The sequence below is a fragment of the Hylaeus anthracinus genome, unplaced genomic scaffold (genome assembly GCF_026225885.1).
Source record: "Hylaeus anthracinus isolate JK02 unplaced genomic scaffold, UHH_iyHylAnth1.0_haploid 0, whole genome shotgun sequence".
In the NCBI taxonomy this organism is placed as follows: Eukaryota; Metazoa; Arthropoda; class Insecta; order Hymenoptera; family Colletidae; genus Hylaeus; species Hylaeus anthracinus.
Genome location: NW_026533254.1, coordinates 9,160,494 through 9,174,558, shown reverse-complemented (window position 1 = coordinate 9,174,558; position 14,065 = coordinate 9,160,494). Strand labels below are relative to the sequence as shown.

The following is a 14,065-nucleotide window of genomic DNA, read 5'->3' as shown; positions in this document are numbered from 1 at the left end:
TCAGTCGATCTGCAATTACGGTTGCCACTTATCAGGGGCATCTTCATCATGCCCCATGAGACATTTGAACACTACACGTTAAAAGAAACACCCTGTATGTTTCATCCAGAATAATATTGTATTTGTTTAAAGAAATTTATGAATTTATCATATGAAGACATGTTTTAGAAGTATTACGTTAGAATTTTTATTATCGGTAGATTCAATGCAACCTGCCAGTCGATCTGCAGCTACGGTTGCTACTCATCAGGGGCAACTTTGCCTGCCCCTGATAAATGGCAACCGGGCTTACAGTCTGACAGGCGGGTTGCATTAAATATATTGACGACATTAAATTCAAATTTAAAGCTATCTATTATAATAAATGGTCTCGTATGGCAGTTTTACAGAATGACAAGCAAAAACCTTTCAAAATCTTTGTACGACGATACAGAGTACATTACACGAGATGTATAAATATTGTTTAAAAACTGCTATTTCGATTATCACTACTCTATCGCACAATTTTGTTACAGTAATTTTCGTTTAATCAATAGTAAGTAGTATTTATGGCACACAAGGCGTAATTTGTGAGCACAAAACATTAACATTAGATTTAGTGCCAAAGCTATCGCTAAAATTTTGAAGAGAAACTCGATCGTTCTTAACTTTTTCTCTCCTGAAACATTAAACGTAAATTAATAAATTTAGCTCAGTTGCGTCGATTAATACATGCACAGAGTGTACGTCACCTTCACATATCACGCGCGGTGGACACAGAAGCATCGCTATTACTCACCGCATCTGCAAATCAAGGTCAGTTTGCACAAACTTCGCAATCTTCGAAAAAAATTTGGCAACATCTAACTTAGAACCAGACATTATCAAGTTTATGCGATGAATACTAATATCTTACTTGTATTTGTAACAAAACACAAATCGTCTGTTTTTTGAAACACATATGAGACGTTTATTTTGAAAGTGAAATAAGTATACAAAATTACGTTAGTGGTAACTAAAATTCCTAAATATCTCGGTTTAAAAACAAAGTAACTATGCCACGATTCAAAATAAACGACTGATATATAAAGACCAACATTAAAAAAGTACAAAAAATATTCTATTATTTAAGAACTTATATCCCTCGATTAATTCGGATAATCGAGGTTCTACCGTACTTAACAAGTTTGAAACGATCGAGGTAAATAAACATAATATACGTGAACGTGACTAAGTGAAAGAAGTATTTGAAATGTTTCACTCTAACCGTGTCGATACTTTTCAGGTCAATGACAGCGAAGAGGTGAAGCGTTTGTCTCCAGAGCAGACGAAAGAAGATCTGCCACAACCACCCCCAACCACGCCAACGAAAACGCAAAAGCTACCATCACCGTCCTCCGTGGTGACTCCTAAAGCGGTCAGAAATAGTTTCGCCAGATCTTCCGAAACTGTAAGATCCAGAAAGAACTCGTCGACCCACGAAACCGCGGAGGTAGAAAGCGAAATGAAAAAGAGTCCAAATTTGGAGCACAGTAAAAACATAACAAACAATAAGACCGGAAGACCACCTTCTGGCGCGCATCCTCCGAACAATTTGCGATTAAAGAGCCCAGATTCTCCTCGCATGTCTGGAAAGGCATCTCCGACAAAATTACGGCTTCCAAAACTAGCACCCTCCCCCACGCCGCAGGAAACTATCCCAAATCCCGACACCTCTCCAAAAGTCAGTTTGCCGAAATTAATAGAACCTTCTATGCAATCGACCCGCGTCGCGCATTAAACGAATTTTTCGTGTTATCAAAAGCTACGTTCCTATCCAAATATAATTACAGTATAATATCAATGATTTAAAGTTCGTCAATTTCCCCACTTAACAGTTCCGTGGAATTTATAAAATACTCTGTAAAAAGTCGGTTTCAAATAGAACACATTTAATTATTTTTTAAGTTATGCCTTATAACGCATAAAACAACAAACTATGTTTTCGTGTATCGATAGTACTTTTTGCACATAAATTCACAAAATAGAGAAGTTTCTAAAGTAATATACTTATAATAGAAATATATATAAATCACCTTTGATGTACATAGCAAAATATATCTTCATTTCATTATACATTTAAAATGTGTCAGAGTTAAAAATAGTTTTAATCCCTTGCCAGGAAACGACAGAAGCGGTGCTTACGCCGAGTAAAAGATTGTTCTGTAAAACCCATAAATTTTATTTTATTACAATAAAACTTCGTACACTTATAAAAGACAATATTTTTTATTTCTTATAATATTATGCTTTATAATCTTTGATATCGTGGTATTCAACGATTGTTCGTCGTGCAGAGTGAACAAAAAACTGACGTGCGAACAGGGTACAGCCCGACTAATAAACAGAACGGTAAAAAGTACTTTGCCAGGCATAAATAAAATACTAGGAAAATACTAAATTTAAAATTATATTATTGGCAGTTTTGTGCTGTTATGAAAGAGAATTATGAAATATAGTAAATTAGAAGACAGTATATCTAGATTAATTTTTCTTTGGCAGTGGTGGTGGAACTAATGTAACTCCGTTGAAATAAGGATGACTTAATCCTTTCTTTGCTGTTATTCTCTGGTTGGGATCATAAGTCAACAGTTTCTATTGAAACAAACAAAAATTAAGATTATTATAAGTGATAATGAATTGAGTACATATTAAAACACGATCCTCACCAGAAGCAAATCTTTGGCATCAGAATTGAAGGAAGGCACAACTTCATCTAAGGATCGTGGTTCCCACCTGGGAAACATTGATGTATAATCTGTTAGCTGTGACACTCCTGGCCACGTGCTTTCATCAGGTGTACCCAATGTACGAAATATCCTGAAAAGCTGATCTATTTCCGAATCACCCGGAAATAACGCTCTCCTAGTTGCCTATGAAAATAATGTTTCTATATTTTAAAGTTAAAATTATACCAGGTAAACGAGTTTTCAATATTAACAATTCATGTTTTATACAAAAGAAATATTTCATTGATATTAGGGTTATGGTACCATCTCGGCAAATATACAACCAAGGCTCCAAACATCCACAGCATTGGAGTATAATTTGGTTCCTAATAGTATTTCAGGTGCTCTGTACCAAAGGGTTACTATTTCATGTGTGTACATCCGAACAGGAACACCAAATGTTCTAGCTAATCCAAAATCTGCCAATTTTATATGACCCTCCTGATCTATCAACAGATTCTGTGGTTTTAGATCTCTATGTAAAATACAATTAAGGTGGCAGAAGGAAATTGCTTTCAACAATTGATATAGGTAACTCTGTAAAAATAAGAGAATTGTCTTTGAACAATGCGTGTATCTACTTAAAATTTTGACTACTTTTAACAGCAATACCTTCACAAGAGCCTGATCTAATCCTCCTCTAACAGTATCTAATAATTTTTTCAAATCTTGTTGTAAAAATTCAAAGACAAGATAGAGATGTTTGTCACCATCTACCACATCGAACAGCTGAACAATATTTGGATGTGCAAGTTCCCTTAATAATGATATTTCCCGAATAGCAGTAGATGGAACTCCTTCGCTTTCCCTGATGCAAATTAATGTTATTTTATTACATACATGTATTGGTATGTGATGACAGAAGTATTTATAAAATAAATAAATTATATTATATATATGTGATAATATAAACCTTATGATTCCATGCTTTATAAAGGTAAAAACAAAGATAATCAAATTAATATTTGGATCCAAATGATAGGAACATCTGACTGACTCTGTAATTAGTGTAGGATTTCACATTACATTTAATAAAAAAAAGTACATACTCCTGCAGAACAAATCTATAGAAGAAAATCCCCAATGATAGCATTTGTAGATGTGATGAATTAATTAAAAGATATAAAATTAAAAACCAGGCGAGCATGACACAATGGGACAAGCTGAATAATGTGGTGCTACGAAAATTTAGTGTAACGTGGCCCCTGCAGATTCAGCTGACCCCACTGTGCAAATTAGCAGATGTGTTAGCAATGCATATAAGCAAAAGTTCAGCCAATATGGTAATTTAATTGATAAATTATCCTTGACAGTTATTTATATGGTGAAAGAAGAAAATAATTACAGAAAGGCACTAATAATCCTTTCAAGGTGAATAGATTATTGAGTTAGAATAATGTAATACCTTGGATACCTAAGAAACATATAACATATACCCTAACTATAATTTTTGTAATTCTCTATTATTCAATTCGTTAACCATCTTTAAATATATGTATGTATATGAAATTTGAATTATCTGTGATACTAAGAAAGGAAAAAATATTTTTTTTGTTAGTAGAATGAAAAAGTTCCAAAAGCAAAAATTAATAGAAAGTAATTACACCTAGAAAATAGATATATGTGCAGTACCATGCACTCTTCAATCACTAAAATTGACTATAAAAATTAATTAAGAATTACATTAGTACACATATAACAGTTGAAAATGTCTGCCAATCTTATATTATTTTTTTATATTTATATGCACAAATGTACAAGAGACACAACATTAATACAGATATTACGATTTGCTTTGTTAAAGATATTAAAAACACAGATCTCGTATGGTTAATATACTTCTAAAAGCATTGAAGTCTCGTTAATTAAATTCTAATAACCAGAGATTCTTATTAAAAATATCGTACGCTTATTATGTAGTTAATATAATAGAATATGCTCACGAACAATTCACTACCCGGCATAGGTATGCATCACGGGTAAATAGATTTTATAAATAAATATTTACAAACGACGTACGTCTCGAGACGAATTTTCTTAAGTGCCACCAGCTTTCCAGTCAGCTTATCTTTCGCCTTGTAAACCACCCCATAGGTCCCTTCCCCTATTTTTTCGATTTTAACGAAGTTGTCCATAACCTCAACGCCACCTTCGACGTTGTCGCTGTTATTTTGACACTCCGTCTTAGCTGCCAGTTTTTTATCACCGTTCCGATATTATTTGATATAGTATGTTTTTGTAACATTTACAAACAGTATCGACGTATACTAAACAATATTTTACGTGTCGTTTGGCCGAAAATCTTTGTTTATCAACACCGAAAAACTACTTGACATGCGTGCTCTCCGTAGCAGCCATTTTTGTTAACACTTCGGCAAGGGCCCGAAAACCGGGACTTTCGCTAAGAACAGATGACATTTTTGTAATTTGAATTCGATATAATTGTGTCATTTTCTTTTAATAATTCCAATAATTAATATATGTGCTAAAGAAAAGTAATTTTAGCATTCTTTTGAGAGAGGTTTATCGACCTTTTTCGGCAGACGGCCCTCGAAGTACCCGGCTGAGGATTCATTTTCATTTTAAAGAAATAATACGGCTTTCAACCCTATAAAAATTAAAATATACAATATGATAACGCAATGACAAATTTTACTTTGAAAATACTGCAAAAAGTTCATTAATTCCGTAATATAAGAATACAATTAATTTGATGTCATTATTTATTCTTCAACTTCTATTTTTTCTGTTTGTAAACATGACCAGATCGTGACCAGTTTTTCTATAAGCTTTAATATTCTATTTCATTTGATCTTGATTTGATTTAAACAATTCCTATCAATATAATTTAAGGTATAACAAATTCTTTATTCAATAAATAATTTTACATAATATAAATGCGAAAATTTTAAACACGAATAAAGGGAATACGTAATATTCGTGTAAATAAATTTCATGTGAATCAGTCCAGTCCAGAATCTAATAATCGTTCGAGTCGTGGATAAAATTATTATTTGCTAACTATTACGACAAATTAACGCAATTCCCATTTTTTAATTTCGCGTTTTAACTCCTATTTAAACGAGTATGTTTTCTTGCAGGCTAATGAACAAGCCAGACTACATTTTCTCGTATATGGTTTTCATCATTACTCCTGTACAATATTTTCTGTATGTTTCTAACATACTGCGATAATTAGAGTAATCAATATTCTCCAAAAAATTGCCTCAAGGATCACAATATATTAGAAGTATATACCGAGAATATTGCACAAGAGGATATGCAACCTGTCCTGCACAACAGACTTGACCAGACCGAACTAATGGGTGCATCAAGAAAGGCAATCGCTCACTAAGCCGCTCTGTGAGCGGGTAAGATTAAACATTTTTTCGCAAACATAGCGACCGCTCCCTAATAGCAGTCAATCACTGAACTATACTCATACTGGTTTTAATACTAGTGGCGTCATCGGTGGGAAAACTCCCAAGTTTGTAGTGAAAATAGTTTCCACCGGTTCTGTAAGATGGCGCCAAGTATACACATTATGTTTCGGGATAATGGCTACGAACTTGGAATGAGGTCTTTAGATTTTTATTAACAGGAACAACACCAACCGATATCATCCGACAGCAGAAGTAACAATAACAATTGAATTATACAAAAAGAACATCTAGGTTGTAGGTAACGCCAATCAGTCGCAATCAGCCATTACTGTCGGTAAAGTGGAGCGGGAATTGTAGCATGGCGCTACAATTGATCAATTATTCGTTATTTTTCATAAATGCATAATTAATGCAATTCATTACTTTATCACACTACAATATATTATTTTAATATATTTTTAAACATTTATCCACTTTTACATATATAAATGCAGCAATAATTATCGACACCTTTAGTTAGTGACGCCATATAGCATCATGGTTGAAAACTATTTCGTTACTTTGCCGTTTTGGCATCAAAGGCAATGACCTAAAAAACGCTGTACTTTCGCCTCTTTAGAAGTATTTTATATTCTATGGTTCCATGATCAAGCCTCCAAACAGTCCAAAGAGTTTCGTTGAATTTGGTCGGCTTTTATTTGTATAAACTAATAGACTTGTAAGAAAGATTATTACGTATTATTTTTGCAGTGGAACGTTATACACTTGCTCACAAATCTTGTATTAATAAAACATGTATGCTCTTGAAGATGGTAAGAAATTTGCAAAATTATTGTAATATAACCTCATAGTATTGTTATTTCAATGTATTTTTAAAATATTAATTTATGAATGACCACATTTTTATATAGATCAATACGATGACGAAGATGCAGAGGAAATTTCATCAAAGCTTTGGCAAGAGGCATGTTGGATTGTCATTAATGCTTATTTTGATGAGAAAGGCCTTGTACGACAACAACTTGACAGTTTTGATGAATTCATTGAAATGTCTGTTCAACGAATCGTCGAAGATTCACCACAGATTGATCTACAAGCAGAGGCACAACACACATCAGGAGAAATAGAAAATCCTGTTAGACATTTGTTGAAGTTTGAACAGATTTATTTGTCGAAACCCACTCATTGGGAAAAGGATGGAGCTCCGTCACCTATGATGCCAAATGAGGCCAGACTTAGAAATTTGACGTATTCTGCACCATTATATGTGGATATAACTAAAACAATTGTAAAAGATGGAGAGGACCCTATTGAAACACAACATCAAAAAACATTTATTGGAAAGATTCCAATTATGTTAAGATCAAAATATTGTTTACTTGCTGGTTTATCAGATCGTGACTTAACAGAGTTAAATGAATGTCCACTAGATCCTGGTGGTTACTTTATTATTAATGGATCAGAAAAAGTACTAATAGCACAAGAAAAAATGGCAACAAATACAGTTTACGTGTTCAGTATGAAAGATGGCAAATATGCATATAAATCAGAAATTAGATCTTGTTTGGAACATAGTTCACGTCCCACGTCTACATTATGGATTAATATGATGGCAAAGAGTGGAGCTAGTATTAAAAAATCTGCCATAGGCCAACGAATTATTGCAATCATTCCATACATTAAACAAGAAATTCCTATTATGATTGTTTTTCGAGCACTTGGATTTGTAGCTGATCGTGACATATTAGAACACATCATATATGACTTTGATGATCCTGAAATGATGGAAATGGTAAAACCTTCTTTGGATGAAGCATTCGTTATACAAGAACAAAATGTTGCATTAAATTTTATTGGTACTAGAGGTGCAAGACCTGGAGTAACCAAAGAAAAACGTATTAAGTATGCTAGAGAAATTTTACAAAAAGAAATGCTTCCACACGTAGGCATTAGTGATTTTTGTGAAACTAAGAAAGCTTACTTTCTGGGTTATATGGTACATAGATTATTATCAGCATCTCTTGGTAGGAGAGAATTGGATGATCGTGATCATTATGGTAATAAAAGATTAGATTTAGCTGGTCCATTATTGGCATTCTTATTCAGAGGATTGTTTAAAAACCTCATGAAAGAAGTGAGGTTATATGCACAGAAATTCATAGACAGAGGAAAAGACTTTAACCTTGAACTTGCTATCAAAACCAAAATTATTACTGATGGCTTGAGGTATTCACTTGCTACAGGTAACTGGGGAGATCAAAAGAAGGCTCATCAAGCTAGAGCTGGTGTGTCACAAGTATTGAATAGATTAACATTCGCATCAACACTTTCACATTTAAGAAGAGTAAACTCTCCAATTGGTAGAGATGGTAAACTAGCCAAACCACGTCAGTTACATAACACGTTATGGGGTATGTTGTGCCCTGCAGAAACCCCTGAAGGTGCTGCTGTAGGTTTAGTAAAAAATTTAGCATTAATGGCTTACATCAGTGTTGGATCTCAACCATCTCCAATTCTTGAATTCTTGGAGGAGTGGTCTATGGAAAACTTAGAAGAAATTGCACCAAGTGCAATAGCTGATGCAACAAAAATATTTGTAAATGGCTGCTGGGTTGGTATCCACAGAGATCCAGATCAATTAATGGCTACATTACGTAAATTACGACGTCAGATGGATATTATCGTATCAGAAGTATCTATGATCAGAGATATCAGAGATCGTGAAATCAGAATATATACAGATGCAGGCAGAATTAGTAGGCCTTTATTAATTGTTGAAGGACAGAATTTGTTGCTGAAAAAAAGGCATATTGATATGTTGAAAGAAAGAGATTACAATAATGATGGCTGGCAGGAATTAGTTGGAAGTGGAGTAGTTGAATACATTGATACTTTAGAAGAAGAGACTGTAATGATTGCTATGTCACCTGAAGATTTAAGACAAGAAAAAGAATATGCTTATTGTACAACATATACACATTGTGAAATTCATCCAGCAATGATCTTAGGAGTCTGTGCCTCAATTATTCCATTTCCTGATCACAATCAGAGTCCAAGAAATACGTATCAAAGTGCTATGGGTAAACAAGCTATGGGAGTATACATAACAAATTTCCATGTAAGAATGGATACCTTAGCACATGTATTATATTATCCTCACAAACCTTTAGTTACAACAAGATCTATGGAATATCTTAGATTCCGTGAATTACCAGCTGGAATCAATAGTATAGTTGCTATATTATGTTACACTGGTTACAATCAAGAAGACAGTGTTATTTTAAATGCAAGTGCTGTTGAAAGAGGTTTCTTTAGATCTGTATTTTATAGATCTTATAAAGATTCAGAATCCAAAAGAATTGGTGATCAAGAAGAACAGTTTGAGAAACCCACCAGACAAAGTTGTCAAGGAATGCGTAATGCTATCTATGATAAATTGGATGATGATGGAATTATTGCTCCCGGAATTCGTGTATCTGGAGATGATGTAGTTATAGGTAAAACTATTACCCTGCCAGAGACAGACGATGAGGTATGTGTCATACAATTGTTATATTAAATGAACTTTGTTTATCAGCTAACATGTTCCACTCTTTTAACAATGTTTACAGTTGGATAGTACAATAAAACGTTTTACAAAGCGAGATGCATCCACATTTTTACGTAATAGTGAAACAGGTATAGTGGATCAAGTAATGCTGACTTTAAATAGTGAAGGATATAAATTTTGCAAAATAAGAGTGCGTAGCGTTCGCATTCCACAAATTGGCGATAAATTTGCTTCACGACATGGACAAAAGGGTACTTGTGGAATTCAGTACAGGCAAGAGGATATGCCATTTTCATGTGAAGGTCTTACACCAGATATAATAATTAACCCTCACGCTATTCCATCGCGTATGACTATTGGCCATTTAATCGAATGTATACAGGGAAAAGTATCAGCTAATAAAGGTAATGTAACAATTACTTTAAAAATCATTAAACCACGCAATAAGTAAATTTCAATGTATTTCTTAATAGGCGAAATTGGTGATGCTACTCCATTCAATGACGCTGTAAATGTACAGAAGATCTCTACGCTCCTACAAGAATATGGATATCAACTGAGAGGAAACGAGGTCATGTATAATGGACACACTGGCCGTAAAATCAATGCCCAAGTCTTTTTAGGTCCAACTTATTATCAACGTTTGAAACATATGGTGGATGACAAAATTCACAGTAGGGCTCGCGGACCTGTACAGATTTTAGTTCGGCAGCCTATGGAAGGAAGAGCAAGGTAAATTACATTATTTGTATTAGTTACTGTAACATGTACATTCACGTATAAATATTTGAATTCTTAGAGATGGAGGTTTACGATTTGGTGAAATGGAGCGTGACTGTCAGATTTCTCATGGAGCAGCACAATTTCTAAGGGAACGTTTATTCGAAGTTTCAGACCCATATCGAATACACATATGTAATTTCTGTGGTTTAATTGCAATAGCAACTTTAAGAAATAATACATTCGAATGTAAAGGGTGTAAAAACAAAACACAAATCTCTCAAGTCAGATTACCATATGCTGCAAAATTACTTTTCCAAGAACTTATGGCTATGAATATCGCACCTCGATTAATGGTAGCTTAAATATTGGTATGTTTACAATTTTTTTTTAGTGTTTTTATTAATTCTTTGCAAAATAAAGTCGAAAGTATAAACAAAAATTGCACCGTACGAGGCATTATTTTTGAGAAAAGTGAATTTAGAGTTGAGTTTTGACTATTTTTCGGATTCACATTATCATCATGTACATATTACATTTTTGTAGTATATCCCAATTATTAATTAACATTACGTGAGCAAAAGAAATTGGTGACTATGATGTCAAAATCTTTTGCTATTTGACGTGACAGATAACATTAATTGCGTCTGAAACGCGTGTTTAAATTTTAAGCTATTTTTAATAAGTATTGCATATTTTATATCGATAGTTGTTAATTCATATCTTGTATACTTCATCTTAAAATTGTATAATAATTTATCTCTCTATTGTTTATTGTAACATGATACTTAAAATAAAAATATAAATAAAAAAGATTTATATCTTGAACAAGAAAAATGTTTCTTTATAAATTACGAGAATATTTATTACATGATAATAAATTGCATAAAAAATTATGGTAGTCCAAAACTAATGAGATTTCATAGTAGATGCAAAGTTTATCAAAGTGTATAACATACCTAAATAATGGATAAAAAAACATTACTTTTCTTAATTACACCATACTGGGATAAGTATATTATTTAGAAAGAACATTTCAAAACTTTAATTTTATATTAATCTATAACTATTGTATTTCACTAGATTGTTTTATAAGACATACGTCTAAAATACAAAACCGTGCTCTGCATACAGGGCAAGTACATTTAGAAGACAACCATGTTTCTGGTGCATTTTCATCTTGTCTTGATGCAAACCTGTAACAATATGTATCTTATTAAAATATTAATATAACACATAACGAATTATTAAGTATTAAATATTAACCATTTTGCCATGCAATCTATGCACCACATTGGACGACAATAACACGTCATACAATCTTCAGGACCACTATTTCCTATACCACTACTGCACAGTTTATACAATTTTACATTTGATGGTGCTTGCATACATCCAATACATTGATTTAATTCCTTAAAATATTTATATATGATTAGTAGTTTAAGAAATAAAATAGAATATTAGATTAATATAATATATAATAACTTACTTCTGCAGTCTCATATAATGGATTTTTTTCAACTTGTTCCTTAAAATTATCAATGAACCTATCAAGTAAGGTTTTATGAAAAGTAATGTCTTGTAATATAGTGATAGGACGTGAAACTTTATCTTGTAAATTTTTGAAATCTAAGGCATTTAGTCTTATGTCAAAAGATTGTGCTCCAATTCGTGTAGGCTTTACCTAAATGAATAATATATTTGCAATTAATAAAAAGTAATAATTCATGAAATAAAATAGTCCTGTCCATGATTGGCATTTAGAATAATATAATCAATGCAACTACTATTTATTTTGAATAATACAACATTCAAAGATCATGAGATTAAAATTTTAGGTGTTAAACTATTTTAAAAAAATAATTTGTTTTCTAATATTGTTCTTGAACAAGAACTAGTTTAAAATGTATAAAGTATACCTCAATATTAATAAACTGAACTTCTCCCCTTGTCACAGGTGACATATCATGAGTGTCACTTTTGTTAACTACCAAAGCTGTGTCACTCTGGTGTGCAACAAATATTCTATAAGGCATAACTTTAATTATCCAATTATCTGTTGCTATTATAAATGTTATGCTATTTGTGGTAATTATAATTTTGTCTATTCTAAAACAAAATTTCAAATCTTTATTCTCCTTTAAAACATGAATATCTTATGTAATATCATAAAATTGATACGTAACCTTCGATATTCTACATTGATATCAGAAGCTATTGCAGTCCATGATACAGTATTATTATTATTATTATTATTATTATTATTACAATAAAGTGCAAGATTTTGGACTATAGGATGTTTACTCCAATTATTCATAGACCATATGAGGATTTTGTATAAGGTATAGAGTGGCAAGAGTATAGTACAAGTAAGAATCATTAACCATAAATTGTTATGGCCTAATAATAATCTTATAGCATCTACATGTCCAAATACAATTAAACCAAGAGCATAACCTGAATAAAAAGAAAACTTAATTTAGTACTCCAAAATTAGGATGTTTGACATATGAAGAATATTTACTATATTTACCAAGGGGAAGTATAGAATGTACATATAATGTAATTATACTTCTTTTTATATGATATTGTATAAAAAATTCGTTTTCACTGCCTAACCAACTTGAAAATATGTCTTTTATGGTTAGTCCAGCTGAAACGAATTCCGTAGGTGGATATATAATACATCCTGACATTAAAATGTAAGACAAAGAATAAAAGAAAAATGCGGACATGTTCTAAAGAATATACTTCCAATTGCGTATTTTCACTTTTTACCTCACCGTTTAAAAATCTTTTACATAACTATATTTGACAATTGTTGTTTAAATTCTTTGTTTTGTCAACGCCATTTAAGGTGGTTCTTTCCCAACTGTACTAGACAAAACAAAACTCAAATACAGAGATTATTAATTATTAGATTATTAATTTTCTATAATAAAATTCTTAAATTATTATTTTCTTATGTTTTTTTTTTTTTAAAAAACGTAGTAATCGATACGATTACAGTTGCAATTAGTTTTTCAAGTATTATTTTATCCAACGTAGTAGCTGTGAAATCGAGCACGCGGCAACTTCGAGATGACAACCACAGACAACCCGGTTAGTATTGGTAGTCACATAATAGGGCATCTCTGCGCCTACGAGATGGCAACCGAACCGACAAACAGGCTAGTATAGGTTACCGCGTAACAGGGGCACATCTGCGCCTACAATGCAGCAACCGGGCCTATAAACTAGCTAGGATCGGTTGCCATCTAACAGGGGCATACTCCGACCCTACTTGGTGACGATTAACTTTTCGTTCACTTTTCGCTCCAAAGAACAAGGTTTTGTATAACTATTTATTATTTTAAGAAAAATAACTGGTCACCTGTGATTACTTACTTCTTGTTTAGAATCTTGAAACACCCGCTCTTTTTCAAAATACCGTGCACCAGCCATATTTATATGCAACGTTGCCACGTTCTCGAGACAGAAGTCTGCATTAAAAGATATCGTAATTGACTTTTTTTTCTAACGCATATTGCTCTGGTACTAAACGGGCAAGTTTGCCGAAATTAAAATATGTTACTCTACACTTATTAATTTACTTTGCATTCATTTTTGGTTTTGATCTGTATTGTACAAATTGTTTTACAGTCAAAAGTATCATAGAAAAT

The 14,065-nt window shown here is 32.5% G+C and overlaps 4 protein-coding genes across 8 annotated transcripts; 2 read left to right on the top strand and 2 right to left on the bottom strand.

Moving 5' to 3' along the window:
* Positions 1 to 48: 48 nt before the first annotated feature.
* LOC128890058 (uncharacterized) lies at positions 49 to 2,075 on the top strand. The gene is made up of 2 exons (XM_054148247.1): positions 49 to 795; positions 1,265 to 2,075. Exons 1-2 carry the CDS (start codon positions 712 to 714, stop codon positions 1,757 to 1,759), a joined length of 579 nt encoding a protein of 192 aa, XP_054004222.1. The 5' UTR covers positions 49 to 711; the 3' UTR covers positions 1,760 to 2,075.
* A 153-nt stretch (positions 2,076 to 2,228) lies between these two features.
* Positions 2,229 to 5,122, bottom strand: LOC128890049 (cyclin-dependent kinase 2-like). Of its 2 annotated transcripts, none has more exons than XM_054148226.1 (5): positions 4,767 to 5,122; positions 3,360 to 3,555; positions 3,012 to 3,284; positions 2,688 to 2,891; positions 2,229 to 2,613 (listed from the first exon to the last, which is right to left on the bottom strand). In XM_054148226.1, exons 1-5 carry the CDS (start codon positions 4,880 to 4,882, stop codon positions 2,503 to 2,505), a joined length of 900 nt encoding a protein of 299 aa, XP_054004201.1. In that variant the 5' UTR covers positions 4,883 to 5,122; the 3' UTR covers positions 2,229 to 2,502. The 2 variants fall into 2 exon arrangements, with proteins under 2 accessions (XP_054004201.1, XP_054004210.1); XM_054148235.1 differs by lacking the exon at positions 4,767 to 5,122 and adding an exon at positions 3,797 to 4,701.
* Positions 5,123 to 6,774: 1,652 nt separating this feature from the next.
* On the top strand, positions 6,775 to 11,237 carry LOC128889038 (DNA-directed RNA polymerase II subunit RPB2). 2 transcript variants are annotated; one of them, XR_008460357.1, is made up of 6 exons: positions 6,775 to 6,942; positions 7,042 to 9,662; positions 9,742 to 10,084; positions 10,154 to 10,412; positions 10,480 to 10,849; positions 10,892 to 11,237. XR_008460357.1 is itself a non-coding variant. In XM_054146341.1 (5 exons), the coding sequence occupies exons 1-5, from the start codon at positions 6,924 to 6,926 to the stop codon at positions 10,763 to 10,765; spliced, it is 3,528 nt and encodes a 1,175-aa protein (XP_054002316.1). In that variant the 5' UTR covers positions 6,775 to 6,923; the 3' UTR covers positions 10,766 to 11,237. The 2 variants fall into 2 exon arrangements, 1 of the variants encoding a protein (XP_054002316.1); XM_054146341.1 differs by having other exon boundaries at positions 10,480 to 11,237.
* A 2-nt stretch (positions 11,238 to 11,239) lies between these two features.
* On the bottom strand, positions 11,240 to 13,286 carry LOC128889106 (E3 ubiquitin-protein ligase TM129). Of its 3 annotated transcripts, XM_054146483.1 has the most exons (7): positions 12,937 to 13,286; positions 12,590 to 12,860; positions 12,323 to 12,512; positions 11,893 to 12,087; positions 11,667 to 11,815; positions 11,503 to 11,596; positions 11,240 to 11,359 (listed from the first exon to the last, which is right to left on the bottom strand). In XM_054146483.1, exons 1-7 carry the CDS (start codon positions 13,136 to 13,138, stop codon positions 11,342 to 11,344), a joined length of 1,119 nt encoding a protein of 372 aa, XP_054002458.1. In that variant the 5' UTR covers positions 13,139 to 13,286; the 3' UTR covers positions 11,240 to 11,341. The 3 variants fall into 3 exon arrangements, with proteins under 3 accessions (XP_054002458.1, XP_054002467.1, XP_054002448.1); XM_054146492.1 differs by lacking the exon at positions 11,240 to 11,359 and having other exon boundaries at positions 11,431 to 11,596; positions 12,323 to 12,428; XM_054146473.1 differs by lacking the exon at positions 11,240 to 11,359 and having other exon boundaries at positions 11,431 to 11,596; positions 12,937 to 13,285.
* Positions 13,287 to 14,065: the final 779 nt, after the last annotated feature.